We start from the raw sequence: 24,800 nt of genomic DNA on the forward strand, positions 1-24,800 counted from the left end.
TTTGCTCTATTCCTGGCAACATGGACACATGTACGCAGAGTTGCATGCCTCTGGACTGGCTCCGCGTCATGTCTCAGGAGAGGGCTCGGAGCTGAACGCGCCTATTTTTAGAGCATCCCAACGGCGTCCAAGTGTAACTCTCTCTAAACGTGCCGTGCATTGATTCAGTACATGCTTGTACAAGCTGCGCCGTGATGGCGGTGGTGATGGCGGTAGTGTTGATAGTGCTTCTCGCCAGCCAGGATTTGCCCGCACATGTCCGAGCAGTAGCAATTGAGACGAAAAGAGCTGATCCCTGAGAGGTAATCTTGCGGATAGCCGGACCGCGGAGCCTAAGCGTCGCATACCACATGCACCTTTGCGGGTGATGGCCCGGGCTCATGTAGCGGTACCAGCCAGCCATCTCACCATTTGCATTCATCCAGACTGTTGGAAACATCACGGCTCACGATGATGGCCCTGTTGTTTCACGCCAAGTTTGCCAGTTTGCCCGTGCTAGTACAAGATGCCGCCTGTGGCTGTCCGGTGCCGTGGCCACGGGGTCCAATTACATGGCAACTCGTCGATCGGGAGGCTTGCAAGGTCCAACTAGTATTGATCTTAGTCGGCGACGTGGTAAGGGCAAGGCCACTAATATAGGCCGCGTGCTGCAGGGAGGCCAGCCCATGGACCCGATAGAGGCGATTTAGAATTGCAATTACGCTTGCAAAGGCGATAGTGAAGCGAGACGGCCCCGGGGTTCAGTTTCTATTCGTTGCCGGGCTTTTGGCGTGCCGGCCGATGCACAGAAGATGACCCGATCGACGCGGATACATGTACGTGTGTAATCGCGGCTTGGTGTTCAGTCCCCCGCAAAAAGCAGCCATCGTGGGATTCGCTCAACTGGCACGCATTACGGCTGAAAAGATAATCACGACGGTGTCTTGTTAGCACGAGCACTACCACTGCTAGTACCACTGCTATGCCATACTTGTCTTGTTTACATCAAATGTACATGTAATCAATCAATTTGCTTGCTTGAAGCGGTAGGCGCCCCAAAAAAAAAAGCAGAGATGGATGCCCCCTTGTACGTGCTTATATTGCTCTTTTCCGCCCCCAGAAAACAACGGCCTCCCTTCATCACCTGCTTCCCTGCATGTGTGGTGTTCAGGTGGACATGGGGCAGCGCAGACAGCTGTACCTTGGGCACGGTCCGGGAGTGCTACGACGACGGGGTGCTGCCTTTTGTGTTGCTTTGGATCAATGTTGCTATTGGACGGCACATGTGTATGCGGACCAGCTTCCTCGGCATCGCATCCTTCTGAGGAGCGAATTGAGTGAGCGTTCTGTATCTACCTATGGAGCACATGCAGGTATAGTTGCTGGAAGGGCCCATTTTACATCGTATCAATATAGATACCAAATACGGAGTAATTGCCAGATAGGCAGGCCATCGTGTATGCATATCTTGATCGTATAGGGGTTGATTGCTAGAGGCTAAAGGCTGCTAGCAGCTTACGGACGGCCGCGATGGCCTCGCAGGTATTAGTGCTTGCACCAGCATTAAACGCTCCATGCTAGCAGCAGAATACAAGAAGGTGCAAGAGGACAGACAAGCATGAGTAAAAATCCCGTCAGGTTGACTCAGATCACACTGGCGTGCTCTTCCCGCGGTCCAAGACGAGCATAGTTCGCGGAGGATACGGGGTAGCATTGGCGGTTCCCATCCGAACACTTACATGCCCGGCTTCCTACGGTTATGGCTGCGTTGACGCCTTGACGCTACGCACGTATTTCGAAAGCTGTAGGTTCGCCGTGTATTGTACATTGTAGTCCGGTGTAGTTGACGGGAGTTACCGTTGGTACTTTGCCGTAGTACTAAAAAGAAAAAGAAAAAGCAAAAAAGGAATGGATGAAAGACGGCAATGGAGGCTAAAGCACCGGCCATGTCGTTTCCTAATCTGCCGGGCCTTGGCAAGCAATCGAAGAAACACCTGGCCAACTCGCTCATTGATGGCTTATACCTGCATGCAAAATGGCTAGCTGAAAAAGCCACTTCAGTTTAAATTGGTACGAACAACGCCATTGGCTGGCTCTGGCTAAATGAGAACGGAAAAGAAACGAAATATTTGATACTGGACGCTAACACACACACACACACACACACACACACCAGGAAAAAAAAAGAAAAGAAAAGAGCACGTAAAAAAAAAAAACCTGCTGCCCCTGGTTCTCCTAGACCGACTGGCTTCCAATGTCTATCAAATCGCTAGCATCGTCGTAGCAGCAAGACTAACACAGAGCTAGGCGGGCCGGTACTGTGTCAAGGGAGATGCGCTGCACGGCCCCTCGCGCCCTGCAGTGCCCTAAGAAGAAATTGAGAGCACTTGCAAAAGCCACTGTACACTACACGACGATATGGGGGGGGCCCGAATTTGGCGGCGCCGTGCTTTTTTTGGCAGTTTTGAGACAGGACCCCCCTTCTTTCCAAGTTTTTTTTTCTTCCTAAACCCCCCCCTTGTGGATACATCTTAATTTTTTTTCTGGAATGATTCCTATGAGAAAAAAGACGGAGTGAAGGTGTCATGTTAGTATGTAGTACTTGGAGCTGCGTTCTTATTCTTATTTCTTCTCTCGCCTTCTTGAACGGTTGGTCCGGCCTCTGCTCTGTCTCCTCTCCGTCTCCTCTCTTAGCTGCATGAAGAATCCAAGGCTTGGATATCAAGTCTCCACGTCCCCAAGTTGCAGCGAACAAGTACATGCACCCCAAGTATCAGTACACGCAGCTTGCACCCGCTGAAGCCGCTGCCCTTCAGCGCTGCTACAGCGTGCGCCTCTGCTGTGCTGTCTTCTGATCTTCCATCTTCTCCTGGGTCTAGTGCCTCTCTTCCCCCCCCCCCGGTCCACCCCCCATCTCGGGCCATCCATTCGCCCATCGACTATCTGGGCTAAATCGAAAATCGTCCAACCTCGATTCAGCAGCCTCGAACCCTGCCTTAGCCAAGCCCATCGAGGGTCTGTCCGCGAGTCCTCCTTCAATTGCATTGCTTGCCTCTATTTTTTTTCAGTCTTCGCCAGCTTGCGACGTCACGCCCGTCACTGCTGTCGGGGCGCCTTGAGAAACACTGGGCTCCGTCATCTCGGCGCACCGCATCTCGCAACCTCCGTCCATCTCCGGAGCGCCTCTCCTGGCCTGCCGCCCGCTCGTCGAATCCGAACTGCCGCCAGCCAAGCCATACCGCGCCCGATAACGAAAGCGAAAAGGAGCGATAAAGAAAGAGAAAGAGGAGGGAAAGCGGATATTCAAGGGAAATAAAGTTTGCTGCTGCAACAACTGTGCCGGTTCCCGCAGGTGCGACGGCTTTCAATAATATCGGCTTCGCCAGCGGCATCCAGCCGGAGCCTCAATTGGAGGCGCGTCGCCTTGTCCCATATTGTCTCTCGTATTGCCTAAAGGACAGTATTTTTCAGCTTAAATGTCTGGGACAGAGGCTACCAATGCCCCGGGCGGGGGAAACAATGCTAGCGAATTTGTGAGTAGTATTTCGCCATACCTACGTATTCGTGGGGCCGATATATGACGGAACGACTGCTAATGAAATGATGCTATATCAAGGTTCGCAAGCTGTTTCGGTAATTGCCCACTAACAAGATTCAGCTTCTATTGATCCAGCTGACCTTGCTTTAGAATGCTCGAAGACCCGACACATCAGGATGTAGCTCGGTGGGGGAAAGATGGCGACTCATTTGTCGTGGTTGAGGTGGGATTCACCCGGCATTTCCATTTTACGCCTGGATTGACTCTTACGTCTTCAAATAGGGCGAGAAATTTACAAGGTCCATCTTGCCGAAGCACTTCAAGCACAGCAACATGTCCAGCTTTATCCGACAGCTCAACAAATATGACTTTCACAAGGTCAAGCCATCTGCCGATGGCGAATCGGCCTCTCCAAATGGCAACGTAAGTATCCCAGCTGGGCGCATTATAGAGCTGAAAACTCCACATGAACGGCACGACTAAGAATTTGGGTCACAACATGCAGGTCCTAGAGTTCAAACACCCCTACTTCCGCGTCGACAGCAAAGATGACCTGGACAACATTCGCCGGAAAGCGCCGGCCACGCGGAAACCCCAGGTCGCCGAAGACTTCACCACCAGCCAGCACGTCAGCGCCGTGTCCGAGCAGTTGACCGCGACTCAGCAGCAAGTACAGCAGCTTCAAGAGCTGTTCGCCGACATCTCTCAGACGAATAGGCTCCTGGTCAACGAGGTCCTCACTCTGCAGAAGATGCTCAATGCCCAAAAGCAGGCGCAGTATGAGATGCTCAACTTCCTCTCTCCGTACAGCCATAACCGGAATAATGGAATGATGGCCCACCAGATGAGCTCAAATGGCGGCATGTCTTCGTCGGATGGCGACGAAAACGTGCCAGAACTTAGAAGAGCGCGAGAGCTGCTCTCTAGCGTCGCGCCCGACACCGTGGCTGATCGTGAGCTCGAGCGTCTGCACGACATTTACGAATCCCCTGCCGATTCGGCAACCATGGTCACCCCCGTATCAATGCCCATGCTGCATGACCCTATGAATGATATTAGTCGGTATCCCGTCTACCCCGTAGGCCAGACTGTCGGCATCGATCCCTTCCACTCGGACCACATCAATAAGATCCCATATGCCATGCCAAACGAAAACAGTTCCGGGTCCCTGGATCAGCATCAGCAACATACTCCACAGCCTAACCAGATGAACAGTGCACCCGGGTCGTCACTGGACAAGCCTGCACCTCTATGGGGACCAAAGAAGCCAATAGTATTCTTGGTAGAAGATGACGGCACGTGTGCGAAAATCGGCATCAAATTCCTCAAATCGATGGGCTGTGATGTCGAGCATGCTGTAAGTCAACTAAATTTAATATCGACGGTTGAGGATTCCGATGTTGGTTACAGTTTGAGCTAACACTAGCTGTGTAGATCAACGGTGCCGAAGCATATAACCGAATCAGCGCTGTTGGTCGTGACCATTTCGACTTGATCTTCATGGACATCATCATGCCTAGGCTGGATGGTGTATCGGCCACCATGTATATCCGCCAGCACTGTCCAACCACGCCCATCATTGCGATGACGTCAAATATTCGACCGGATGAGGTGAATGGCTACTTTGAGCACGGTGAGAAATAACACACCCCCAGAATAATCTGGGCACCAAAACTGACCGCCATTTAGGTATGAACGGAGTTCTGGCCAAGCCCTTCACCAAGGAGGGAATGCTCAAGTCTGTCAAGACACACCTCCAGCACCTTTTGAAGAACCCGCCCAGCCAGTCAGACAACGGGCACGGATCTGCCTTTATGATGAATGTTCCCTATCTCAACACGTCGGGCAACCCCATCAAATTCGAATCGCCAACTCCACCTGCAGGTGCTGGTGGCTCGAATTGGTCGTCTGGCCACATGTCTCAAAATGGGGTCGATTCGGGCTTCGGGATGATGGATGGGAGCAACCAGTATAACATGACGCAAGGTAGAAACGCGTATTCGACAATGGATGCATCCTCTGGCCGTTTGTCCGATCATGATAGTCCGCCAGAGAAGCGCCAGCGCTTGAACAATTCGCAACGAACTTATGCTTAATGCCGGAGCTGATGACCAATTTCTGTGCATGAGGATTGCCGGATGATTGACTTCCTGTTCTCTTTATATTTTTTTATTTGTTTTTCCTTCTTCTAATTTCTTCTCGGCTCTTGGCTTGCTCATTGCATGGGATATTCTGCTGTGTGGCGTTGTGACATGTTTGAACAAAGGAGGAGCTTTTTTTTTTATAGTCCATCCTCAGGGGTGTTTTTTGAACTGTTGTCTTGGGATTTGTTTTGGTTTGGGATGATGATTTCACGCACCGGTTGGATACCTGTCGGGGCTTCACGACTGTATTTTCTCCGTGGGGAGGAAAAGGTTGTTTTTGTTTTCTTTTTGGGAGAAATTCGACTTTGTAACGGTGATGCTTGGCTATGTCTGGGGTTTATGGAGAGAAATGTCTGGTGGCGTTGCCGTTCTGTGATGGCGCCATGCTGAAAAGCTGTAAGCATTAGGAACGATACGTGGTGACTATGGATCTGTGGGGAGTGATTAATCAAACTATCTGTTTTGAATAAAGAGATTTGACATTGCCAACTTTTTTTTTCTTCAAAAGTGACGTTACATTCGCCTCTGGTGTGCGGAAGATGAGAATTTGTGAGTGCAGACCACAGAAGGCTGGTGTGAAAAGACCGCTTGATGGACCCAGCAAAAACGGAGTAACGGAGTGTAAGAGTCCGTCGAATCGGCATGACGCATGGGAGGCCTTCCAAGCATAAATACGTTTTTTGTTATGCTGTCTGCGGTGGGGAGATGAAAATGGACCCCTCCTAGGTGAGATCCGATTTGCGAATCTCAAGACGTCAACGTGGATAAAGGTCAAAAATGAGAATCGGTCGGAGATTTGGGCAGTCGTCGTAATATCAGCATGGCGGAGGACCACTATAGATGGAACTCGATCGAGATTTCATAAAAAGTCAAGCCTGCTCGCTTGGGCGGGAGAAGGAAGATGGAGAGAGAAACAGGGAGAAAATGAAACGAGACAGGGAAAGAGAAGAGAAATGTAAGAGAGAAAACGATTTGAAATGTAACAGGAAATCACACCTTGGGATGCTTGTAGCCGTTAGATCCGATGATCCAGGCGCGCCGTTGAGCGTTCCATGGAGGTCTGGACCGGGGGTGGGAAACAATGGAGACGGGCGGTCGCTCAGCGGGCGGGTTTTAGATGCCGGGAGCGGGGGATGAGAGGGAAGGGAATGAACGGTCCGGAGATTGGTGCGTTGTGTTTTGTGTGAGGAAGAGAGAAAGTTGAAGCAGGGCCTGAGCTCGAGATGCACTTGTAACCAGCACGATGTGACCTGTATGATGAATAGAAGAGAAAAGAAAAGAAAAGACAAGAAAAGAGAAAAGGACGGCAACGCATATACGCGAGCAGATGCGAGAGACCACTTATAACATGCCAAAAAGGCCCCTGGTCGGCCGTTCCGTTTGTTTGTTTGCTACAGACAGCCCACAGCGCTGCCAAGCCCCAGAAGCTGTCTGGACCCTTCCATACTACGGAGCACAGGTATTGACAGCATCAAAAAGTACGGAGTACGAAAAAGAGAAGCAGGCAGAGAGTCTAGAGCTTGGTCTATAGCATGGTCTCCAGTCCATCTATTTCATGCACGCGCAGTTTGACGTCAGCCGTGGATCTTCTGCTCACGTCTTATTTTTCGCAAAATGTTGCTGCGAGAAGCCGTGTTTGATGCAACATTAACCCTCGTCTTTTAATGAAAAGAAAAAAAAAGGCATCAACGTCGGCTAATGAGCAAACAACTGTCCATGTTCATTGTGCCCCTTTTGTGTGCATGTGGTACATGACACGATGAACATGTGGGAAGGGCGCGTTGCGGCGTTGCACTTACACGAGGTGGTGTATGGACTTGGGTTGTGTGGATGAGATTGAATCATGGGTTTTGACTTGGTTTCACGCCGTTACTTTTTTTTTTTTTTTTTTTTGCCACGGCGGCAATGAATGTCTTATTCGCTAGCAGTGTATTGAGGAAGATGCTATGTAAAATAGAAGTAATAGTGTAAGCCACTATCACTATGGGTTAACAAGCAACTACAGCTCTCTCTAGACAGATAAGCAGCAACATTCAAGAGAGAGAAATTGCCAGAGGGAAATTGATTGTGGTGGGAGAGATCACGCCGGTTTCAAACGTCCGGAATACCTAGGCCTAGCTTGTGGTCTTTTTTTTTTTTTTTTAGAACTTTCTAGGCCCTTGTTTGACGCATGAAGTTGGGAACGAGCCCGGAGCAAAAAGAGGAGATCCTTACCAGATGGGGTAATTTCTTTGTGTTTCGCCTCGGAGACGATCCGAGTGAGCGAGCTTTTGAGGAAAGCGATGGTGGTAGCTGCTACGATAGTGCTGAGGCGAGCTTGAACTTTGTTGTGCTGTGCTGTGATATGTGACAATTAACAGCTAGGGTTGAGTTGAGTTGTCGGCAGTTGGAATTATGCGAGGATTCTTGGAAGAGATCCCTGGCGTTTCTGGTGCTTATCTAGAGCATTCATTGATCCATGGCTCAGTCTATAGCAGCTTTTGGGTCCAAATGCTGAAGGATGCTTGATGGCGGGGGCTTTGGGCAGCTTACAGTGGACAGCTATCAGTGGACGTGGCGGCCTCTGCGCGCTAAAACTGCAGCTGATGTGCGCGCAACGTGTCTGACACAGTAAAACGACGAGCCTTTACTGGGTACGAGCTACTTTGCACATGAAGTGGCATTTTCACTTTACGCGTCGCTACGCGTTTTCCAGGGCTTGTGAGTGGCATCTCCCCGCGCAAGGCCTTGTTTCTTACTTGCTCGGCCAAGCAGTAATTCGACAGGTACTCGGTGGAGGTGGCAGCCAGTAGCCAATCAATCAATCTGGACTCGATTACTTCTACGCAAGCAAAGAAATACACACAATGCCGCATTCAATCTCTCCCAATCCCGTCAAAGACGAGCCAATGGACGCCGATCCAGAAATCCCTGGCGATGCTGCTCCAGCAAAGACAACCACAGATGACGATGTCGATATGAACGACGAGCCGCAGGCGGAGGCGCCCCCGGCAGGCCAAGCTGAGGAGGTGAAGAAGGAAGTCAAATTGGACGACTTGTTTGCAGATGAGGATTCAGACGAAGAGTTTCCAAGCTCAGCACCTGTTAAGCGCGAGGGTGCAAGCTCACCTGCACGAGCAACTTCACCTTCGTATGTAGCTTCATGCCCACCAACTACTCTGCAGAGAAAGAGAGCAGACCTGGCTGACCGGTTCAAATTTGTAGAGATATCCCTGCTTCCGATCCGGAGGTCATGCGCAGTTTTTACCAGCGACTCTTCCCTTGGCGACAGCTTTTTCAGTGGTTGAACCATAGCCCGACGCCTACAAACGACTTTGGGAACCGCGAGTTTGCCTTTACCCTTCAGAATGACGCATATCTGCGTTACCAGTCTTTTGCGACTGCAGATCTGTAAGTGGTCATGGCTCTTGAGAGTTTCAAGGCCCAAATGCCAATACTTACTTGCTCTTGCCTAGTCTACGAAAAGACGTCCTCCGTCTCATGCCCTCCCGTTTCGAAATCGGCCCCGTCTACTCGACAAACCCCCGAGACCGAAAAACCTTGCGCAACTCTTCCGCCTTCAAGCCTCTTGCAAAAGAATTGTGCTTTGATATCGATTTGACAGATTACGATGATATCCGAACATGCTGCGACAAGGCGACCATCTGCAACAAATGCTGGCAATTCATGACCATGGCCATCAAGGTTGTCGACGTGGCCCTAAGAGAAGACTTTGGCTTCAAGCACATCATGTGGGTATACTCGGGGCGAAGAGGTGCCCACGCCTGGGTGTGCGATAAGAAGGCTCGGTCAATGGACGATCAGAAGCGCAGGGCTATAGCAAATTATTTGGAAGTGATTAGGGGCGGTTCACAGAGCGGCAAAAAGGTCAATGTCAAGAGACCTCTGCACCCCCATCTCAGGTACGTGATGCCGTGATAGTGGAGGGATGATGCTAACGTGGCTCATAGCCGGAGTCTCGATATTCTCAAAACCCACTTTCAAGAAGATGTGCTAGATGTCCAGGATCCTTGGGGGACAAGCGAGCAAGCGGAGAAGCTACTGCAGCTTCTTCCAGACCGGAACCTAAATGATTCATTACGGCGCAAATGGGAATCAGCCCCCGGACGATCGTCTACATCGAAATGGGCCGATATCGATGCTGTAGCAAAGACTGGTGCAAGTAAGAATCTGGACTCGAGAGCGTTGCTCGAAGCTAAACAAGACATTGTGCTGGAATACACCTATCCTCGCCTCGATATCGAAGTCAGCAAGAAACTAAACCATTTGCTGAAAAGCCCCTTTGTCGTGCATCCAGGCACAGGGCGAGTCTGTGTACCCATCGACACAAGGGCTCTCGAAGACTTTGACCCTCTTGGTGTGCCAACGGTGCAAAGCCTGCTAGCCGAGATTGATGCTTGGAAGGGTGGGGAGGAGGGCGAGGAGGGCGATGACAAGTCCAAAGTCAACATTGCAGACTGGGAAAAGACCAGCCTGAAGCCCTATGTCGATCAGTTTAGAACGTTTGTATCGGGAATCATCAAGGATGAAGGGATTACAAAAGTTAAGCGAGAGCGGGAGGATGACTCAATGGATTTTTAATCATGATGGTTTAGCTAAGGGAAGGTTTGCATATTATTTGGGAGACACATAATTTGAGCAGGTATTCCTTGGGTATGGAACAATGCTTGGTATAAATGATGAGACTGCAGAGAGCATTATGTCTATGCTTGTGTCTCTTTCGCTTCTTCAGCCCCTGATTTGCCCTCGTCTCCAACGTTGGTTGATGTCTCAACTTCCACGGCGTCCTCTTCCTTGTTTTCTGACGCCTTTGCTTCTTCAGCCTCAGCCTCATCCTGATCTTCATCTTGGTCCTCGTCTTCTTCTCCATCTGCTCCTTCACCGTCCCCACCCTCAGACTCAGCATTCTCACCTCTCAGCTTTCCACCCTTTCTCTTTGGAATCACGCTCAGGAACGCTTGGCCCCAATCGCCGCATTCCAGCCACTTGAGCATAATCTCAACTACATGGTTCGTCGCCAGGACCTGTCGGCTCTGCATCACCATAAACTGGCCAATCGGTAATCTCGCCGTACGAATGCCCTTTTCCCGCGCACGTCTATAGCAAAGGCCCTTTTCGCGATTCTTATCGACCAATCCGCCCACGACATAGCACGTGTTTGGCTCCAAGCGCTCAAGCGTATAAGGGGAGTCAGACGACAGATACACAACGTCCTTGTTCGCCTCGTCCAGGGGAGGCTCCGGCCCAGGAATAGGGAAAGGATCCGTCTCATCACGGGTCCACGCACAAGGCTCATCGAGGCTGCGCTGCAGCGACTCAATCATCTCTCCACCGCTGCCATCAGCGGCACTCATCCGTTCGCGGATCTTGGCCGCACAGCTGATGTAGTCGCCCTCATCGAACCATATGCCCTTCCAGTTCTTATGCTGATCACCCAGCACCTCGTGAAACCGCTTCGCAATTCCCTTGTTAAATCCAGCCACCCAGAGATGCGAACGATATCTCGCCGCCTTGTTGTCAGAGTACGCCCTCGTGACTTGGCTAGACAGGGAAACGCGCTCCTTATCCATCATGTAGTCCTCAAAGTCGCAGTCGACAATGATGCCCACGGGGGCCAGCGTAGAAACCTGCTTCTTCTTCTTCAGCTCCGCGGGATCGACGCCCTGTGCGATGAGGGCGGCGCGCTCATCGCGGACGCGAGTTTTACGCTCGTGGCGCTTCTCCTTGCGGCGCTTGCGGCGGTCGTCTTTGCCGGCGTCCCATTCTTCCTGCTTCCGGAGGCGTTTGAGGGCGTTTTTGGACATGGGCGGTGGGGTTGATGTTGCGGGCTGGTCCGACTTGGTGTCCATTGCTTGTGTTGTTTCGGGCTTGGATGAAGCCTCGACAGGTTCTGATGAACTCATATTTGCAGGAGTGTATGTGTTTTGTTTATAGCTTAGTTAATGAGTTGAGGACACGTTATCCAAAAGTTGCAAGTGTTTTCGAATCTGGTTTTTGAGATATGTCTTCCACTTGCTTTCTCACAACTTTGGTTTTATCGACAATGACAGGATGAAACAAGTGATGAGCGACAACAGTGCGAATTGAACAAGCCTTTGTTGCCGGTTTCGAGCGTCAGTTAGCCAGGCAGCCAATAGCTAAGCCTCCGTTTATGACTGATGCCCGAAGTCTGTCCGAAGTCTCGTGAATCTCTCTCAACCACCCTCTATCATGAACTTTTCCAAGTCTTACACGCCAGCCAGCAAGCTTTTGCACCTCCAAACCTCTTAGTGGGCTGGTGGGGCTTAGAAAGTACTTCCATGCATGTACCTCACAAGCCGGGACTCAGAGAACTTTGTGTCCAATCAGGCCATTGCAATTGCTGACCAATCATCACGTGACGCGCAATTCCCAAAGAACCGGCGCAGCTTCCAAGCATCAGACGTCAAAACAGCTCCTCATCCTCATATTCCTCCTCCCACCACGGCGAGCTACGCACCATCACACGCCATGGCGAAGCCTTACGTGCCCCATGACGTCCTTGACGAGACGGCCAAGACCTCATTAGTCGGCCTGGGAAGCGGCTTCTTCATTGCGGCCGTCCAGAATGCCATGTCGAGGCGCAACGTCGGCGCTTTGAGCGTCTTTACGCGGGGAGCTCCCATTATTGGCATTTGCGGTATGGGTTTTCAGACACCGGAAGAATGCGGTTCCAATTGGGCCGATGGCTTCTGCAGAGGGGGAGAAACCAATTGCGAAAATCGTGCTCTTGGCTGACGATGCTGTTCTCATGTAGCTGCGGGTCCCGGTGCCTATGCTTTCTTCTCCCGAACGATGATGAACCTGCGCGAGAAGGAGGATGCCTGGGCCGCCGCCTTTGGAGGTTTCATGTGCGGCAGTGTTCTCGGACTTCCCTGTAAGAAATTCTTTTCCGAACTATACAGATTGCTCGGCGATGGCGGATGCTGACCTGCCATCTCTCCACAGTCAAGCGTACTCCCGTCATGTTTGCCCTTGGTGCCTTTGTAGGTACCGCTCAGGGTCTTTTCCACGTTATGGGCAACAAATTAGACAGCTTCTACAAGGAGGAGGATGAATTTGAGCGCAAGGAGATTGTCCGACGGACGACCCGTCTGCCCCTTGAGCAGACTATTGCCGAGATTGGCGAGGGCCGAGGTAAGTTGTTTGCCTTGGCAATTGAATCGTTTATGAATTATGCTAACGTCTACCAGGCATTCGTCCTCCTGGATATGAGGAGCGGAGACGAGAGCGTGTTAAGGAGAAGTATGGCTTCGAGGTTAACCCTGTAAGCGCCACGGCTGAGGGCAGCCAATAAAAATGAAAAAGAAACACCAAGAATAAAGCCAGTTGCCAGAGACTGAGGGGAGTCCATGGCAACTTGTATATATAAATGCATCGCATTCCAGTGCGGAAGAGATGCGATGCTAGATAATTCGATCTTTTTTTATTTTGCTTTTGCTGCCATGCCACCTTTGCCATTACCAATTTGTTGGTTTGCGTGTTTTCGCGTCTGGGCTTTTGGTGTGTTGTGAAAAGCTTGAAAAGGTACGTTGTATTGCTCTCTCTATGCGTTTTGCTTTTCTAGTTTCCATGATGAAATCTTTTTCAGAGGTTGTTTATGATATCACTGATTACATTAATCACCATATCTACATTGTCTCGACTGATGGACTCCCCTTTACCGATTTTTCTACTTAATACTGGCTGTCTGTTTAGAATAAAGCACTGACATACCAAAAGCATATCTAGGTATTAAATTGTTCTCATGACAAGCAAACACATTTTGTTAGTGGTACGTTTTACACTCGCCAATTCGTGTTCTTTTGTTTTCCCGTTCTCCATGATGATTACTTTTTTCAGAGGTTGTTTATGATATAACTGATTACATTTATCACCATTTCTACATTGTTTTCCCTGATGGACTCTCCTTTTTCATTCCTTGTTATTTTACATTGGCTACCTGTCAAGGATGCAACGCTGACATACCGAAAGCACAGATTCTAAAGACCTTCAGTGACGAGCAAGCAATTAATCGTTAATGGTACGTCTTTTTGCAATCCTCAATCTATATTCTTTCGTTCTCCCTTTCCATGATGAGTACTTTTCAGAGGTTGTTTATGACATCACTGATTACATCTATCACCATTCTACATTGTTTTCTCTCTGATGGACAGTCCTTCTCCTATCTTCATTACATTGGCTATCATTTAGAGTAGAGACGCTAACATGCTAAAAGCATAGGTTGTAAACCCTCAATTTAAATACATGAAGAACGAAATCGCAATGACAATGGTACGTTTGCTTTATACTCATGCACCTACTTTCTTTCCTCTCTTTACTGCTTTTTCTCCATGATGAAATTTTCTTTCAGAGGTTGTTTATGATATCACCTGATTACATTTATCACCATTCTACATTGTTTTCCCTGATGGACAATCCTTTCATTTTCTTCATTCACATTGGTTATATGTCATGAATCATATGCTGACATGAAAACGCATAGATACTAGATCTTCTTCCATAGACAAGTAAAAATTTCAAGTTGCGTCATGTTCATTTAATGTTGGTGCATCATTGTGCTTCAATCGTATATATGTGCCATGTCCGTCCCTTTGACAGGACCTGTTTTCCCAAATAAATGTCATCAAGTCAAACTCCCGGCACGCTATTAAATGCGACATTATCGCTCTAAATATCTTCAAATTGATGCTTTTTCACCCAGTATTTTGCACTTCTATAGCGCTTTGACCGATTGGAAGAAGGGATTGGCCAGGAGCTTCTCGTCAGCTGCCACCAACTCCTTTAGCTTCGCCACCTGCTCTTCTTTGCTCAACTCTCCGCCCTGCACGGCCTCTTTCCATTCGACGAGGACCTTCTTTAGCATGGCACTACCCTGCTCAACATCCTCGGTACTGTAGCTCACGCCAAGGTCTTCATGCTTGGTAGTAAAATCTTCCAGCTCATCCGCCTTGCGTTTCGCCATGCGGACAACCTTGTCCGGGAACCGCACCAGCTCGGCGACGTGGATGCCGAAACTCTGATCGCAGATACCAGGCTCAACCTTGTAAAGCAGCGTGACCTCACGCTTGGCGTTGACATCGCCGTTGGTGCCGCTGATGTGTGCCGTAACATGCATGTTCTTCACCTGAGGGTACTGATCAGCCAGAGCGGTAAGCTCATGAAAGTGAGTCGCAAACATGGCGAAGCAGCCAATTTCCTTGACGATATGCTCGGAGATGGCCCAAGCAAGACCGAAGCCATCGTATGTTGAGGTACCGCGGCCAAGCTCGTCGATGATGATGAGGGACTCGGCAGTTGCTGATTTAAGAATGTTGGCTGTCTCGAGCATTTCGGCCATAAAGGTCGATACACCCTTGAGCTGGGAATCTGAAGCACCGACTCGGGCAAGGATGGAGTCGAAAATAGTGAGTTCGGCCTCTGAACAAGGAACGAAGGACCCAACTTGCGCCATGAGGGCAATGACACCAGCTTGGCGGATGTAGGTAGATTTACCGCCCATATTAGGCCCAGTGATGATGATGAATGAGGATTGATCGCGGGTAAGCTCAACATCATTGGTGATGAATTGCACATCGTCTTGAAGTTCCATACAGGGGTGGCGAGCACCCAAAAGTTTTGTTTGGCCCTCGCCGCGGGTATGTATCTTGGGTCGGACGTAGGCATCAGGGGCATGAACGGCTGCGTGAGAGAGAGATACGATGACATCTAGATGGGCAAGCACGCCAGCAAGGCGCTCAAGGACTGGGCAATACGAGGACGCTACCTGGACGACCTCATTTACCAGACTGCTCTGAGTGCGGTTATAGTTTTGAGATAGCTGGTCGTATTCACGACGATAGGCTTGCAGCTGCTTTGTTGTAAAGTAGACACCGTTCTTCTGGGTAGAGCATTCGAGATACTTTGACTTGCCACGAATGCAGCCAGCTTCTTGTCTGGTCAGACGCATGCACACGCCGTGCACCTTGTGGTTGGCCTCGAGGAAAATCTTCTTGTCGGCCTCCTGGCCTAAATCGCGTGCGGCACTCTGAAATTCTTGCCTGATATCATGGTCAAGCCGATCGAGCTTCTTGCGGATAACACGCAGGCTATGATCGTACTCGGGCTTGATTATATACTCGTGTCGGTCTAGAGCGTCGAGATCGACCGTTTGTTCAACCATCTCCTGAAGCTTGCCGAGACTATCGGACAGCTCTCGGAGCTTGTTGGTATATGCTTCGTCAAGAGGGTCTTTGTAAGCCTCATCCATGATTCCCTCGAGGGTCCCGATGAAGCCAGGAAGGCGGATGACAACCTGGTAGGCACGGACGACATCCTCGAGATTAGCTTTGCCGCGTTGGAATTTCTTCGACAAGCGGTAGAGGTCGGGAACAGAGCGTAAATGTTCTTCCTGCATGGTCTGGCGAAGCTCAGTATCGGTAAAGAATGCCTCGACAAGCTGCTGTCGCTTCTCGATTTCGATTTTGCTCATCAGCGGCTGCTTGAGCCACTGTGCCAAGAGGCGACTGCCTACAGGAGTCTTGCAGTGGTTGAGCACGCCGTAGATGCTCATTGTCTTTGAACCGTCTCGCAGACCAGGCATGAGATTAAGGGCTTTGAGGGCTGCAGCATCAAGCTTCATGTATTGGGCCAAATCGTGCTGGTACAGCTGATACTGGCCAAAGTTGGAGGGGTCCTGAAGGGCTCCAATGTATTTAATCAGACATGCTGCAGAGCCCATGGCCAACTTAAGGTCTGTCTGCGGCAGCATGGCAACTGATTTTTCATCTTTCAGGAGGCGAGCCAAATCTTGCTCGATATCCTTGATGCCAAAGTCACCCGCGGGACGCTCGGCCAGGGCGACACCGCAGTTGTTGATGACTTGCCTCAGCTTTGCCAACTCGGGATCCCTCTCTTTTTCTTTTTCGTTTTTGTCGTACTGGATGAGGCACTCTCGGATGCCAAGCTGAATAAGGAGAGCCTCGAAATTGGAGTATAGATCGTTGTCGAGGAACTCGCTGACGCCGAGCTCTCGCACGCTGGCATCGGCGAAGCAAACGCCGACAGCGCGCGCCTCGGAAGCCTTTGCGGATATCTTGACGGCCATGATCATGGGTGCCGAGTCAATCTGGCCGCCCAGCTCGTCTTCGACGTCTTGGAGGTTTCCCGGGGACGCCTGCTTGATGCATTTCCAGTTCATCCGACCGCTGGAGCTCTGCCAGATTTCGACCCGCTTGCCCAGTTTGAAGAGTGCCTCGCGGAGGAATTGGCGGAAGACAGTCATGGTCATTGTGACGGAGGGAAGACCGGTGTGGTCATTCTTGCCGAGCTGCCTGACAACAGACGTCGTTTTGTAGACCTGGAAGCATTAGATTAGCGAATGTTGAGGTCGTAAGCGTGGCTGGCATCGTACCGTTTTGGCAATGAACAGGGCATCTTCGCCGTGGGCCGTGTACCAGTCGCCTCGATCGAATATCCGCACGGCATCGGCACCGATATCTGGCAGCGACTTGAAGAAGCGGATGAAGCCGCCCTCGTCATCGAGCTGTCCCTCAAAACGTCAGAATCCGTATTCGCTGCGAGTCTAGCTATGATAAATGCTGGCTGCACGTACCTTCAATTCGGGTCTTGAAGCCATGGTTAGGGAATATGAACAGCGCAATTCAATGCACCCAAAGTTTCCTCAAAAATCCCAAATATTCTCCTTCTAGCTGGATTGAAGGAGACCTAGCATGGAGAAGAGAAAGCAGCTGGTTGGAGAAGCGTGGCCTGCAGAATCTCCTTATCAAGCTGCAGGCGCGTGTTCTTGGAGGGGGAGACGCGTTTTCTGCTGCAATCAATTAAAGCTGGAGCTGGCGTTGACGCGAAAAGCCTAGATTAGATAAGCATCCACGCCGGTGTTGTAGACTTTAGCTCCGAGGATTGGCTATTGCTGTTGCTTTTGAACATGGATAGGTTGTCCAATGTACGGCCAAGTATAAATATTGATGTTTGCTCATACGCAGCTCAAAAACATGGTGTCAATATAAAGGATACTCAATTCGTCGCATTCATAATTCTCGCCCGGTTCCATTGGATATCGGCAACTTCAACATGGATAATCCAGTTGCTGCAAATGTCCTCGGGACACTTGGTGCTGCAAGTCCTTCCTTTTAGTTTTTAATCCATGTTATTCACAATTTTCACATGCGTAATGATGTGTATGGAAAGTAGGCTGATAGTAAATGCTTCATAGGTGTGTTGGTCTGTACAGGTATGAGCTTACCATTGCCTTTTGCAGATACAAGTGTAGCGCACATGGGTCGTTTGCCAACTAAGTGAGAGGCAGCTTATACCGCAAATCATCATCAATTATCGTCGCCACAACACCATTGGCTTGCAGCCCTCAATGATGATGCTGTGGGCGTGGGCAGGTGTTCCCCTGGGGGTGTACAACATCACCAAGAAGTTCAATGTGGCCTTGCGCATCCAGCCTCAGATATTGACATTGCTCAGCCTCATCACTTGGACGCAATGCCGCTATTATGACAAAGTAAGAATATAATACATCTTTTTATTTTCGCTTATTTAGCTATCTCCAAAGCTTGCAGCCGCTAATCCACATGCTAGAAATGGCCCATTTCCCGTTGTCTTCTTGTGGTCATCCCCATCGCTCTCGTCATGGCTGGCATACAAATTGGCCTCATTTTTGCTCTTCGAGCCGCCCACTCTTCGCATCTCACATGGCCAGACACGTTGATGGCAGTGCTCTCGGCTGCTCTTCTTGCCGCTGGCGTCCTCAGACATTATTGGGATATATATGTCCACCGATCGGTCCGTGGGATCTCGTTCATCTTTGTAGGTATCGATGCCGCCGGCGATCTCTTCTCTCTGATCTCGGTGTTTTTCCAACCCAGGCTGGATATACTTGGTATGGTGATTTACGGAACCGAGTTGGCCCTTTGGACGGGCGTGTTCGCTTGCGGGGGATATTTCAACTTGCTCCCATGGATAAAACAAAACCTCAAGCCCTCTTCAGAAAGCGATCTGTCTTCCAACGCTTCTGAGCCACCCGCAGACTCAACCACTCAACCAGTTCATGGCATCTCTCTTCAAAATATGCCGTCATCCACGTCCGTATTTAGGACGCCATCAAGCGAGATTGCTGTTGCGAGGATTAGAGCCGGGTTCCAAGATGTTGAAGATGAGAGGGACGCGGTCTCGTAAATGTGGTTTCGACATTGTAAAAAGTGATTTGTTGGAGCTGAAAAGGGTAACTGAAAAGGGTCGTAATAAAGGAAAGAAGAATGATAAAGCAAGCAAATCGATCGCTGAGAATCGCTGAACACATCAAAAGTTGCCATTTTACAAGAGTTCGCACAGCGCACGCGCCTTGGCCAAGAACAAGAGTAAATCTCGCGCCTCCACGAATTCGAAGCATAAAACGTGCAAGCTCGCCATAAACAGCCACGTACGGATGAACCTAAGAAGAGAATTGAGCGCAGGATTGTTTCCCACCACTTGTTGAAATAACGCGGTCAGCAAACCAGGATCATTCTCGTCCATATGCCGAACCGGAAATACTTCAGCAAGGGCACAGAAAAGCAGTGCGGCGAGCGATGAGTACTGCATAAAGAGAGCGAAATTGCCCACACTGCCTTCCGGGAATTGCTCCAGCGGAGGAAACATTCGGAACGCCGTGGCCGGAGATAGTCCTAGCATGAGGAAAACATTCGTCTCTATGGTGTAGAACATGTAGATGAGATACGAGATGGAATCCATCGTATCAGGAGCGATAGCCGACATGATGGAGCTCAAAGTGTCGACTTGCTGATTGCGGTGCTGGCCCTGATGTAAAGCGAGAGATGCGATCTGCGCTTGGGAATTGTTGACTCGGAAAATCTGTCGATTAAGAACAACGGACATGACAAGCATAAAATGAAGATTTACTGATGCTGCCGTTGGTGTTGATGGAAAATGAATGCAATGTGGCCTTGGAGAGTCTGGATTTGTTTTGCATCAGGTAGGTATTTAAATACTGATTTCTTATATGGAAGGGACGCGCTGGACGAAGCGGCCTTCTTCACCGATCCCAGTGCTCTGTTTGTTTATCTCTTTTATCCAAGAGATACCTGCCATGGTTATATCGCTCTTGCCATGGCAGACAATCCAATTCAAGCAAGTGCTTGGCACGTCTAGCAGAGAAGCAAACTTGCAAGTTGTTATCTAATCTAATTCATATGGTCTATGCTAGATGCGTGATGATGCCACCTCATCTCCGAGACTCACCCATTCGTCACTGCGCACCCACGTCTTCGAGAATCATATGCGCCGCCTTCTCGGCAATGGCATACACCGTCGCCTGGATATGCGCGCTGATTTGCAGCGGCATGACACTCGCGTCCACAACTCGCAGGCGCTGGACGCCGTAAACTTGCAGCCGCTCATTCACGACGCCTCCGCCAATGCCTGCGTCGCCGCCCATGGAGCACGTCCCGACAGCATGCAGCGCCGCGCGGGTGCCGTTCAAGACGAGCTGCTTCAGCTGTTCGTCGTCTTCAAATACGCTGGCCGGCGGGAGAAATGGCTGTTTGACGACGCTGTTGAATGGCGGTGCCAGCATGATGCTGCGTGCAAACCGCGTCGACTGCAGCATCAGCTCTAGATCGACATCGCCAGCTGGGCCATGGTAATAGCCAATCTCAATCACAGGATCCTCCTTTGCAGCCGACTTGGGCTGGACGTGGATCGAGCCGGCAGCGAAAGGCTGCTGCAGAATTTGGGCAAGTATACCGTGCCTGCTATCCTTTCCTCCAAAAGCACCAGCTCCAAGTTTGAAGAAGTACTCGACTAGACCAATGTTGTCGGGGTCTCTGAGGCGCTGCTCCAAAATAGCCTTCTTCGCTGGAGACGGCTCTGCCAAAGCGTGGGCCTGAGAATATATCTTTTCTAGGGCATCCTGCTGTATGGTTGTCGTGAAAGGAACCATGGCATAGGAGCTGGGGATTTCGCCAAGAGGACCGGACTTGTCCCGAGCATACTGTTCACGAACTGCGGCCGCTCTCTCAGCATCGAGTATAAGCTCATCCGGATTGTCAAGTTCTGGGTCGACATCTACGATGAAAATGAGGGCTATTTGGGGTCTGTCAGCTTGGATACTGTCATGAGTAGACCAGTCGCTGGCGTTGAAATGCACGACTGTGTACATACCTTTGTGTTCCTGCAGGTTTTCTCCTACCATGGGACTATCCACTTTGACATCAATCCCAGCTCGCGACAATATCTCGGGATTTCCAACGCCCGAAAGCTCTAATAACTGCGGAGATTTAACGGTTCCAGCGGACAAGATGACTTCGCGAGATGCTGATACGGTATACTCCTGACCATTGTGAGTAAATCGAACTCCAGAGGCCACATATCCGCCATCAGCTTTGCCAAGCACAATCTTTTCAACCAGCGCTTCAGTCAGAATGCAGAGGTTGGAGCCAGCCAACGAGCAATACTCGGTTGCAAAACTTCGAGTTTTTGTGCGCGGGTTGACGCTGGATAGATTTGCCCACAGTCCAGCATTTGAGCCTGAAAAATGAGCTGGGTTTATTTCAACACCCAACGAGTTGAGCCCCTTGAGCCATGGTTGATGGGCCTGCGAGTAGTCTTCGGCATAAGAGATGTGAATGGGTCCCGAAGTGCCAAAGGTATTAATGTCATATCCGATACCAAATTTGTCTTGTGCAGATGAGCTTGGTGGATGGAACGTTTCCGACTTTTTGAAAAAGGGCCTATGGCATCACCAGGAGGTAAATAAATGCAATTCACATCACAGCCATTACTGCGTCTTAGGAAAAGAAACACTTACAGCAAGTCATCCCACCCCCATCCAGCATTGCCTAGTTGCGCCCAAGCATCGTAGTCCGCTCTGCCTGCTCTGGTCCAGCCCATATAGTTGATGGCGCTGGATCCGCCAAGTGCCTTGCCCCGAGGCCAGTTGTCTTTCACGCCTCCTTCAGTGCCTGGTGGCGTAGTTTCAAACTTCCAATCAATGTCGGTTTGCAAGGCCCTTCCAAAGAAGCCGGGAATCTCAACCTCATCGCGCCCATTTGCGACTCCTCCAGCCTCAAGCACTCCAACGGTGAATTTGCCATCCTGAGCGAGACGAGATGCAACGGCAAGACCGGCGGTTCCACCACCAATGACGATGAAATCGAAGGCTTGGCGGGTGAAGTCGTCTATGGAAACTGTTTGCATGTTGGACGTTGAGGCGCTGATGAGAGATGCTACGAGAGATTAATTCCACAAGAGGTTCACAATGTCATGCCATCTGGCGCATCATCTTGACAGAACCCTAGTCTTTTATATCTTTTATCCCGGTATCAGCTGCATAGCTAGACAAGCTCGGAAAGGCGCATCTCGCGGTAAGACGATGACCCCGCCTCCCGTTGCGGAAGCGGGGAAAGCAAATACAGCATTATCCTCAATTGTATAAGAAATAGATTTAGTAGGCATAGTATTAGTATGGCCTATCGCTGAGAATGGAATTACATACAGAAACTATGCATTTCAAGTTCCCACATGTCTGACAAAGGCCGACTTAAAATCTGACCCAGCTCCAAACTAGACGTTGGATTGCCTTTTAGCAACTTGTCGGACTCCGATAGTTTGTTAGTTTAAAATCAAATTCCCTATTATGGATAGCTGGGCATTTACCCCTTTCAAACGCATTAGCCCTCTACCCTGCATCACAAGTGTAGATAGAAGCTGTTGCTACATCGAAATGTAGCTGTCACAAGCTACATCTCCATTGATGTTGTAAGACTTGGGTAAATAAAGGAATGGTAAATGTGTTATAAGAACATTTCGCCTCATGTGTACTTTGTTGGTTGTCTCTTGGAACGCAGATACCCGATCGAGACATTCCAGCCTGTTCAAGAGCATCGGGCATCAACCTCCAATAATGACATCATGGACCGACGCCTTAAACTCACTCCTCTTCACATGTTCATTCCATATATTCACTCAAAATGAAGATGAAATCCATCTTTTAAATTGTTGACTGCATTTTTTTTTTTTTTTTTTAATTCTTCTTAAGAAAATATACTCTTACAATGGCCAAACCGCGAGTGATATATTGGTTCCGGACTGATCTCCGTCTTCACGACTCGCCCGCTCTCCAAGCAGCTTTGGATCTCGAGCCCGAGGTTCTCTGGCCGATTTTCACGTGGGATCCTCATTATGTGTATAAGGCGAGAGGAGGAGTGAATAGGTGGCAGTTTTTGTATGAGAACCTCTCTCCCCCCCCGGGCAAAGTCGAGCTTGGATACCAGAATCAAGTAGATACTAATTCAATGAAATCTACAGGCTAGACTGTCAAAATGACCTTTCAGACTCCATCACAAAACTAAACAAAAACTCCAAACTATTCGTCCTGCGAGAAGGCCCGCAGACTCTCTTCCCCAAGCTCTTCAAGGCCTGGAAACCCACGCATCTCGTCTTCGAAAAGGACACGGACGCATATGGCCGCTCTCGAGACGAGGCCGTCGCAAAGGCGGCCCAAGAGGCCGGCGTCAAGGTCATTATCCGATCAGGCAGAACGCTCTGGGACAGCGATGGCATCGTTGAGAAGCACGGCGGTAAGCCCACAATGTCAATCGCTCAGCTCCAGGCTGCGGGGAAGAAGATTGGGCCTGTTGCGAAGCCGCTGCCTGCTCCTGAGAGGTTTCCTGATCCGGGCGATATGCCTGTGGATTTCGAACAGCATGTTCCGGATAAACATCCAGATTTCAACGCGGGGTATAGATCGGAAAAGGATACGGGATACAACGCCATTGCAGGCCCCAACGGCGACTTCGCAATCGAGACGTTGGAAGAGCTCGGCTTCGCTCCCGCCACGACGCCCCATCGCGGCGGCGAATCCATTGCCCTCAAAACCCTCGACGGACTCATCAAAAACAAGAGATACACCGCAACATTCGAAAAGCCCAAGACAAGCCCAGCCCAGTTCGAGCCGCAGTCCACCACGCTCCTCTCCCCCCTTCTTCCACTTCGGCGCCCTCTCCGTCCGCCTCTTCTACTGGCGCGTCCACGAAGTCGTCGAATCATACGGCAAAGGCGCATCAACGCCGCCAGCGAGTCTCATCGGCCAAGTCCTCTTCCGCGACATGTACTTTGCCGCCCAAGCAGCCCTCGGCCAGTCCTTTGCGCAGACAGCCACAAACGCTTACTGCCGCTTCATTCCGTGGCATCTGCCCTCCAAGCGGGATCCAGAAACGGGCTTTACCACGGGAGACTACCACATCGACAAGCCAGAAGCCGAGGAATGGTTCCAGAGATGGAAAGCCGGCGTCACGGGCTTCCCCTGGATCGACGCCCTGATGCGCCAGCTCAAGCAAGAGGGCTGGATCCATCATCTCGGGAGACACAGCCTCGCCTGCTTCCTCACCCGCGGCGGCTGCTACGTCGACTGGGAGCGCGGCGCCGAAGTCTTTGAGGAATTGCTCATCGATCACGAGCCGGCCTGCAACATTGGCAACTGGCAGTGGCTCGCTTGCGTCGCCTTTTTCGCGCAGTACTATCGCTGCTATAGCCCCGTATCATTTGGCCAGAAGTGGGATAAGAATGGCGACTTTATCCGCCGTTGGGTCCCAGAGCTCAAAAAGGTAAAGGCAAAATACATCTACGAGCCGTGGAAAATGCCCCTCGTGGACCAGAAGCAGGCCGGCGTAAGAGTAACTGGCGGCGGTCTTTCAGAGCGCCAAGAGGGATCGTACCCCAAGCCCATGTTTGACTTTGATGAGCGACGAAGCATCTGTTTGTCGGCTATGAAGAATGCCTATGCGGTGGGTTTGCACGGTAATGATGAAAAGGTTTTGGACGGAAGCTGGCGGTCACTGTTTCCATCCCCCGATGAGGCTGAGGTCATGGGTGAGTATGAAAGTGATTATGGGGAGACCGCAGATATTGGAGATGAGGAAGAAGACCAAGAAGAGTTGAATGGAGACTCTGCAGGGATCAAGCGTGCGGCGAGAAAAAACAGTGCAGATGCCAAGACAAAGAAGCAGAAAACATAAGGGTAGCTTGACGAATGAAAGGATAATAAATAATAATTCTCCTTAAAAAAGATCTTCATAGGATTCAAAGGCGTTACATGTTCAAACACGAGCAATTCT

General features: G+C 50.2%; 11 protein-coding genes across 11 annotated transcripts; 6 read left to right on the forward strand and 5 right to left on the reverse strand.

Annotated features, from left to right (window-relative positions):
• Positions 1–73: 73 nt before the first annotated feature.
• TrAtP1_008145 (uncharacterized protein) lies at positions 74–439 on the reverse strand (the record flags this gene model as incomplete). Its single annotated transcript, XM_066113801.1, has 1 exon — positions 74–439. One exon carries the CDS (start codon positions 437–439, stop codon positions 74–76), a length of 366 nt encoding a protein of 121 aa, XP_065969889.1.
• A 1,465-nt stretch (positions 440–1,904) lies between these two features.
• Positions 1,905–2,349, forward strand: TrAtP1_008146 (uncharacterized protein; the record flags this gene model as incomplete). Its single annotated transcript, XM_066113802.1, has 2 exons — positions 1,905–2,039; positions 2,287–2,349. The coding sequence occupies 2 exons, from the start codon at positions 1,905–1,907 to the stop codon at positions 2,347–2,349; spliced, it is 198 nt and encodes a 65-aa protein (XP_065969890.1).
• Positions 2,350–2,457: 108 nt separating this feature from the next.
• TrAtP1_008147 (uncharacterized protein) lies at positions 2,458–6,948 on the forward strand. The gene is made up of 7 exons (XM_014086553.2): positions 2,458–3,512; positions 3,596–3,612; positions 3,668–3,740; positions 3,800–3,940; positions 4,023–4,874; positions 4,952–5,150; positions 5,207–6,948. The coding sequence occupies exons 1-7, from the start codon at positions 3,456–3,458 to the stop codon at positions 5,611–5,613; spliced, it is 1,746 nt and encodes a 581-aa protein (XP_013942028.1). The 5' UTR covers positions 2,458–3,455; the 3' UTR covers positions 5,614–6,948.
• A 1,396-nt stretch (positions 6,949–8,344) lies between these two features.
• Positions 8,345–11,899, forward strand: TrAtP1_008148 (uncharacterized protein). Its single transcript, XM_066113803.1, has 4 exons — positions 8,345–8,791; positions 8,866–9,051; positions 9,117–9,563; positions 9,612–11,899. Exons 1-4 carry the CDS (start codon positions 8,508–8,510, stop codon positions 10,240–10,242), a joined length of 1,548 nt encoding a protein of 515 aa, XP_065969891.1. The 5' UTR covers positions 8,345–8,507; the 3' UTR covers positions 10,243–11,899.
• Positions 10,365–11,564, reverse strand: TrAtP1_008149 (uncharacterized protein; the record flags this gene model as incomplete). Its single annotated transcript, XM_014086555.2, has 1 exon — positions 10,365–11,564. The coding sequence occupies one exon, from the start codon at positions 11,562–11,564 to the stop codon at positions 10,365–10,367; it is 1,200 nt and encodes a 399-aa protein (XP_013942030.2).
• A 251-nt stretch (positions 11,900–12,150) lies between the features above and the next one.
• On the forward strand, positions 12,151–12,976 carry TrAtP1_008150 (uncharacterized protein; the record flags this gene model as incomplete). The annotated part of the gene is made up of 4 exons (XM_014086556.2): positions 12,151–12,319; positions 12,437–12,556; positions 12,628–12,816; positions 12,873–12,976. The coding sequence occupies 4 exons, from the start codon at positions 12,151–12,153 to the stop codon at positions 12,974–12,976; spliced, it is 582 nt and encodes a 193-aa protein (XP_013942031.1).
• A 1,187-nt stretch (positions 12,977–14,163) lies between these two features.
• TrAtP1_008151 (uncharacterized protein) lies at positions 14,164–17,467 on the reverse strand. The gene is made up of 3 exons (XM_014086557.2): positions 17,273–17,467; positions 17,072–17,203; positions 14,164–17,017 (listed from the first exon to the last, which is right to left on the reverse strand). Exons 1-3 carry the CDS (start codon positions 17,294–17,296, stop codon positions 14,396–14,398), a joined length of 2,778 nt encoding a protein of 925 aa, XP_013942032.2. The 5' UTR covers positions 17,297–17,467; the 3' UTR covers positions 14,164–14,395.
• A 119-nt stretch (positions 17,468–17,586) lies between these two features.
• On the forward strand, positions 17,587–19,106 carry TrAtP1_008152 (uncharacterized protein). The gene is made up of 4 exons (XM_014086364.2): positions 17,587–17,796; positions 17,894–17,911; positions 17,987–18,190; positions 18,268–19,106. Exons 1-4 carry the CDS (start codon positions 17,752–17,754, stop codon positions 18,862–18,864), a joined length of 864 nt encoding a protein of 287 aa, XP_013941839.2. The 5' UTR covers positions 17,587–17,751; the 3' UTR covers positions 18,865–19,106.
• On the reverse strand, positions 19,003–19,563 carry TrAtP1_008153 (uncharacterized protein; the record flags this gene model as incomplete). Its single annotated transcript, XM_014086558.2, has 1 exon — positions 19,003–19,563. The coding sequence occupies one exon, from the start codon at positions 19,561–19,563 to the stop codon at positions 19,003–19,005; it is 561 nt and encodes a 186-aa protein (XP_013942033.2).
• A 370-nt stretch (positions 19,564–19,933) lies between these two features.
• On the reverse strand, positions 19,934–21,882 carry TrAtP1_008154 (uncharacterized protein; the record flags this gene model as incomplete). The annotated part of the gene is made up of 3 exons (XM_014086559.2): positions 19,934–20,769; positions 20,848–21,416; positions 21,494–21,882. The coding sequence occupies 3 exons, from the start codon at positions 21,880–21,882 to the stop codon at positions 19,934–19,936; spliced, it is 1,794 nt and encodes a 597-aa protein (XP_013942034.2).
• Positions 21,883–22,710: 828 nt separating this feature from the next.
• TrAtP1_008155 (uncharacterized protein) lies at positions 22,711–24,788 on the forward strand. Its single transcript, XM_014086560.2, has 2 exons — positions 22,711–22,909; positions 22,993–24,788. The coding sequence occupies exon 2, from the start codon at positions 23,148–23,150 to the stop codon at positions 24,699–24,701; it is 1,554 nt and encodes a 517-aa protein (XP_013942035.2). The 5' UTR covers positions 22,711–22,909; positions 22,993–23,147; the 3' UTR covers positions 24,702–24,788.
• The last annotated feature ends 12 nt before the right edge of the window (positions 24,789–24,800 follow it).

Source organism: Trichoderma atroviride, chromosome 4, assembly GCF_020647795.1.
Source record: "Trichoderma atroviride chromosome 4, complete sequence".
Lineage (NCBI taxonomy): Eukaryota > Fungi > Ascomycota > Sordariomycetes > Hypocreales > Hypocreaceae > Trichoderma > Trichoderma atroviride.

Excerpts from the sequence above, each read along its gene's own strand:
- TrAtP1_008147 (XM_014086553.2), top strand. The coding sequence starts at position 3,456 with ATGTCTGGGACAGAGGCTACCAATGCCCCGGGCGGGGGAAACAATGCT. Across the intron at positions 3,741-3,799 it reads ACTCATTTGTCGTGGTTGAG|GGCGAGAAATTTACAAGGTC; the intron begins GTGGGATTCACC and ends GTCTTCAAATAG. Across the intron at positions 5,151-5,206 it reads GAATGGCTACTTTGAGCACG|GTATGAACGGAGTTCTGGCC; the intron begins GTGAGAAATAAC and ends ACCGCCATTTAG.
- TrAtP1_008148 (XM_066113803.1), top strand. The coding sequence starts at position 8,508 with ATGCCGCATTCAATCTCTCCCAATCCCGTCAAAGACGAGCCAATGGAC. Across the intron at positions 9,052-9,116 it reads TCTTTTGCGACTGCAGATCT|TCTACGAAAAGACGTCCTCC; the intron begins GTAAGTGGTCAT and ends GCTCTTGCCTAG. Across the intron at positions 9,564-9,611 it reads CCTCTGCACCCCCATCTCAG|CCGGAGTCTCGATATTCTCA; the intron begins GTACGTGATGCC and ends CGTGGCTCATAG.
- TrAtP1_008151 (XM_014086557.2), bottom strand. The coding sequence starts at position 17,296 with ATGGCTTCAAGACCCGAATTGAAG. Across the intron at positions 17,204-17,272 it reads CTTCAAGACCCGAATTGAAG|CTCGATGACGAGGGCGGCTT; the intron begins GTACGTGCAGCC and ends TTTGAGGGACAG. Across the intron at positions 17,018-17,071 it reads CCCTGTTCATTGCCAAAACG|GTCTACAAAACGACGTCTGT; the intron begins GTACGATGCCAG and ends TAATGCTTCCAG.
- TrAtP1_008152 (XM_014086364.2), top strand. The coding sequence starts at position 17,752 with ATGGATAATCCAGTTGCTGCAAATGTCCTCGGGACACTTGGTGCT. Across the intron at positions 18,191-18,267 it reads AATGCCGCTATTATGACAAA|AAATGGCCCATTTCCCGTTG; the intron begins GTAAGAATATAA and ends TCCACATGCTAG.
- TrAtP1_008155 (XM_014086560.2), top strand. The coding sequence starts at position 23,148 with ATGGCCGCTCTCGAGACGAGGCCGTCGCAAAGGCGGCCCAAGAGGCCG.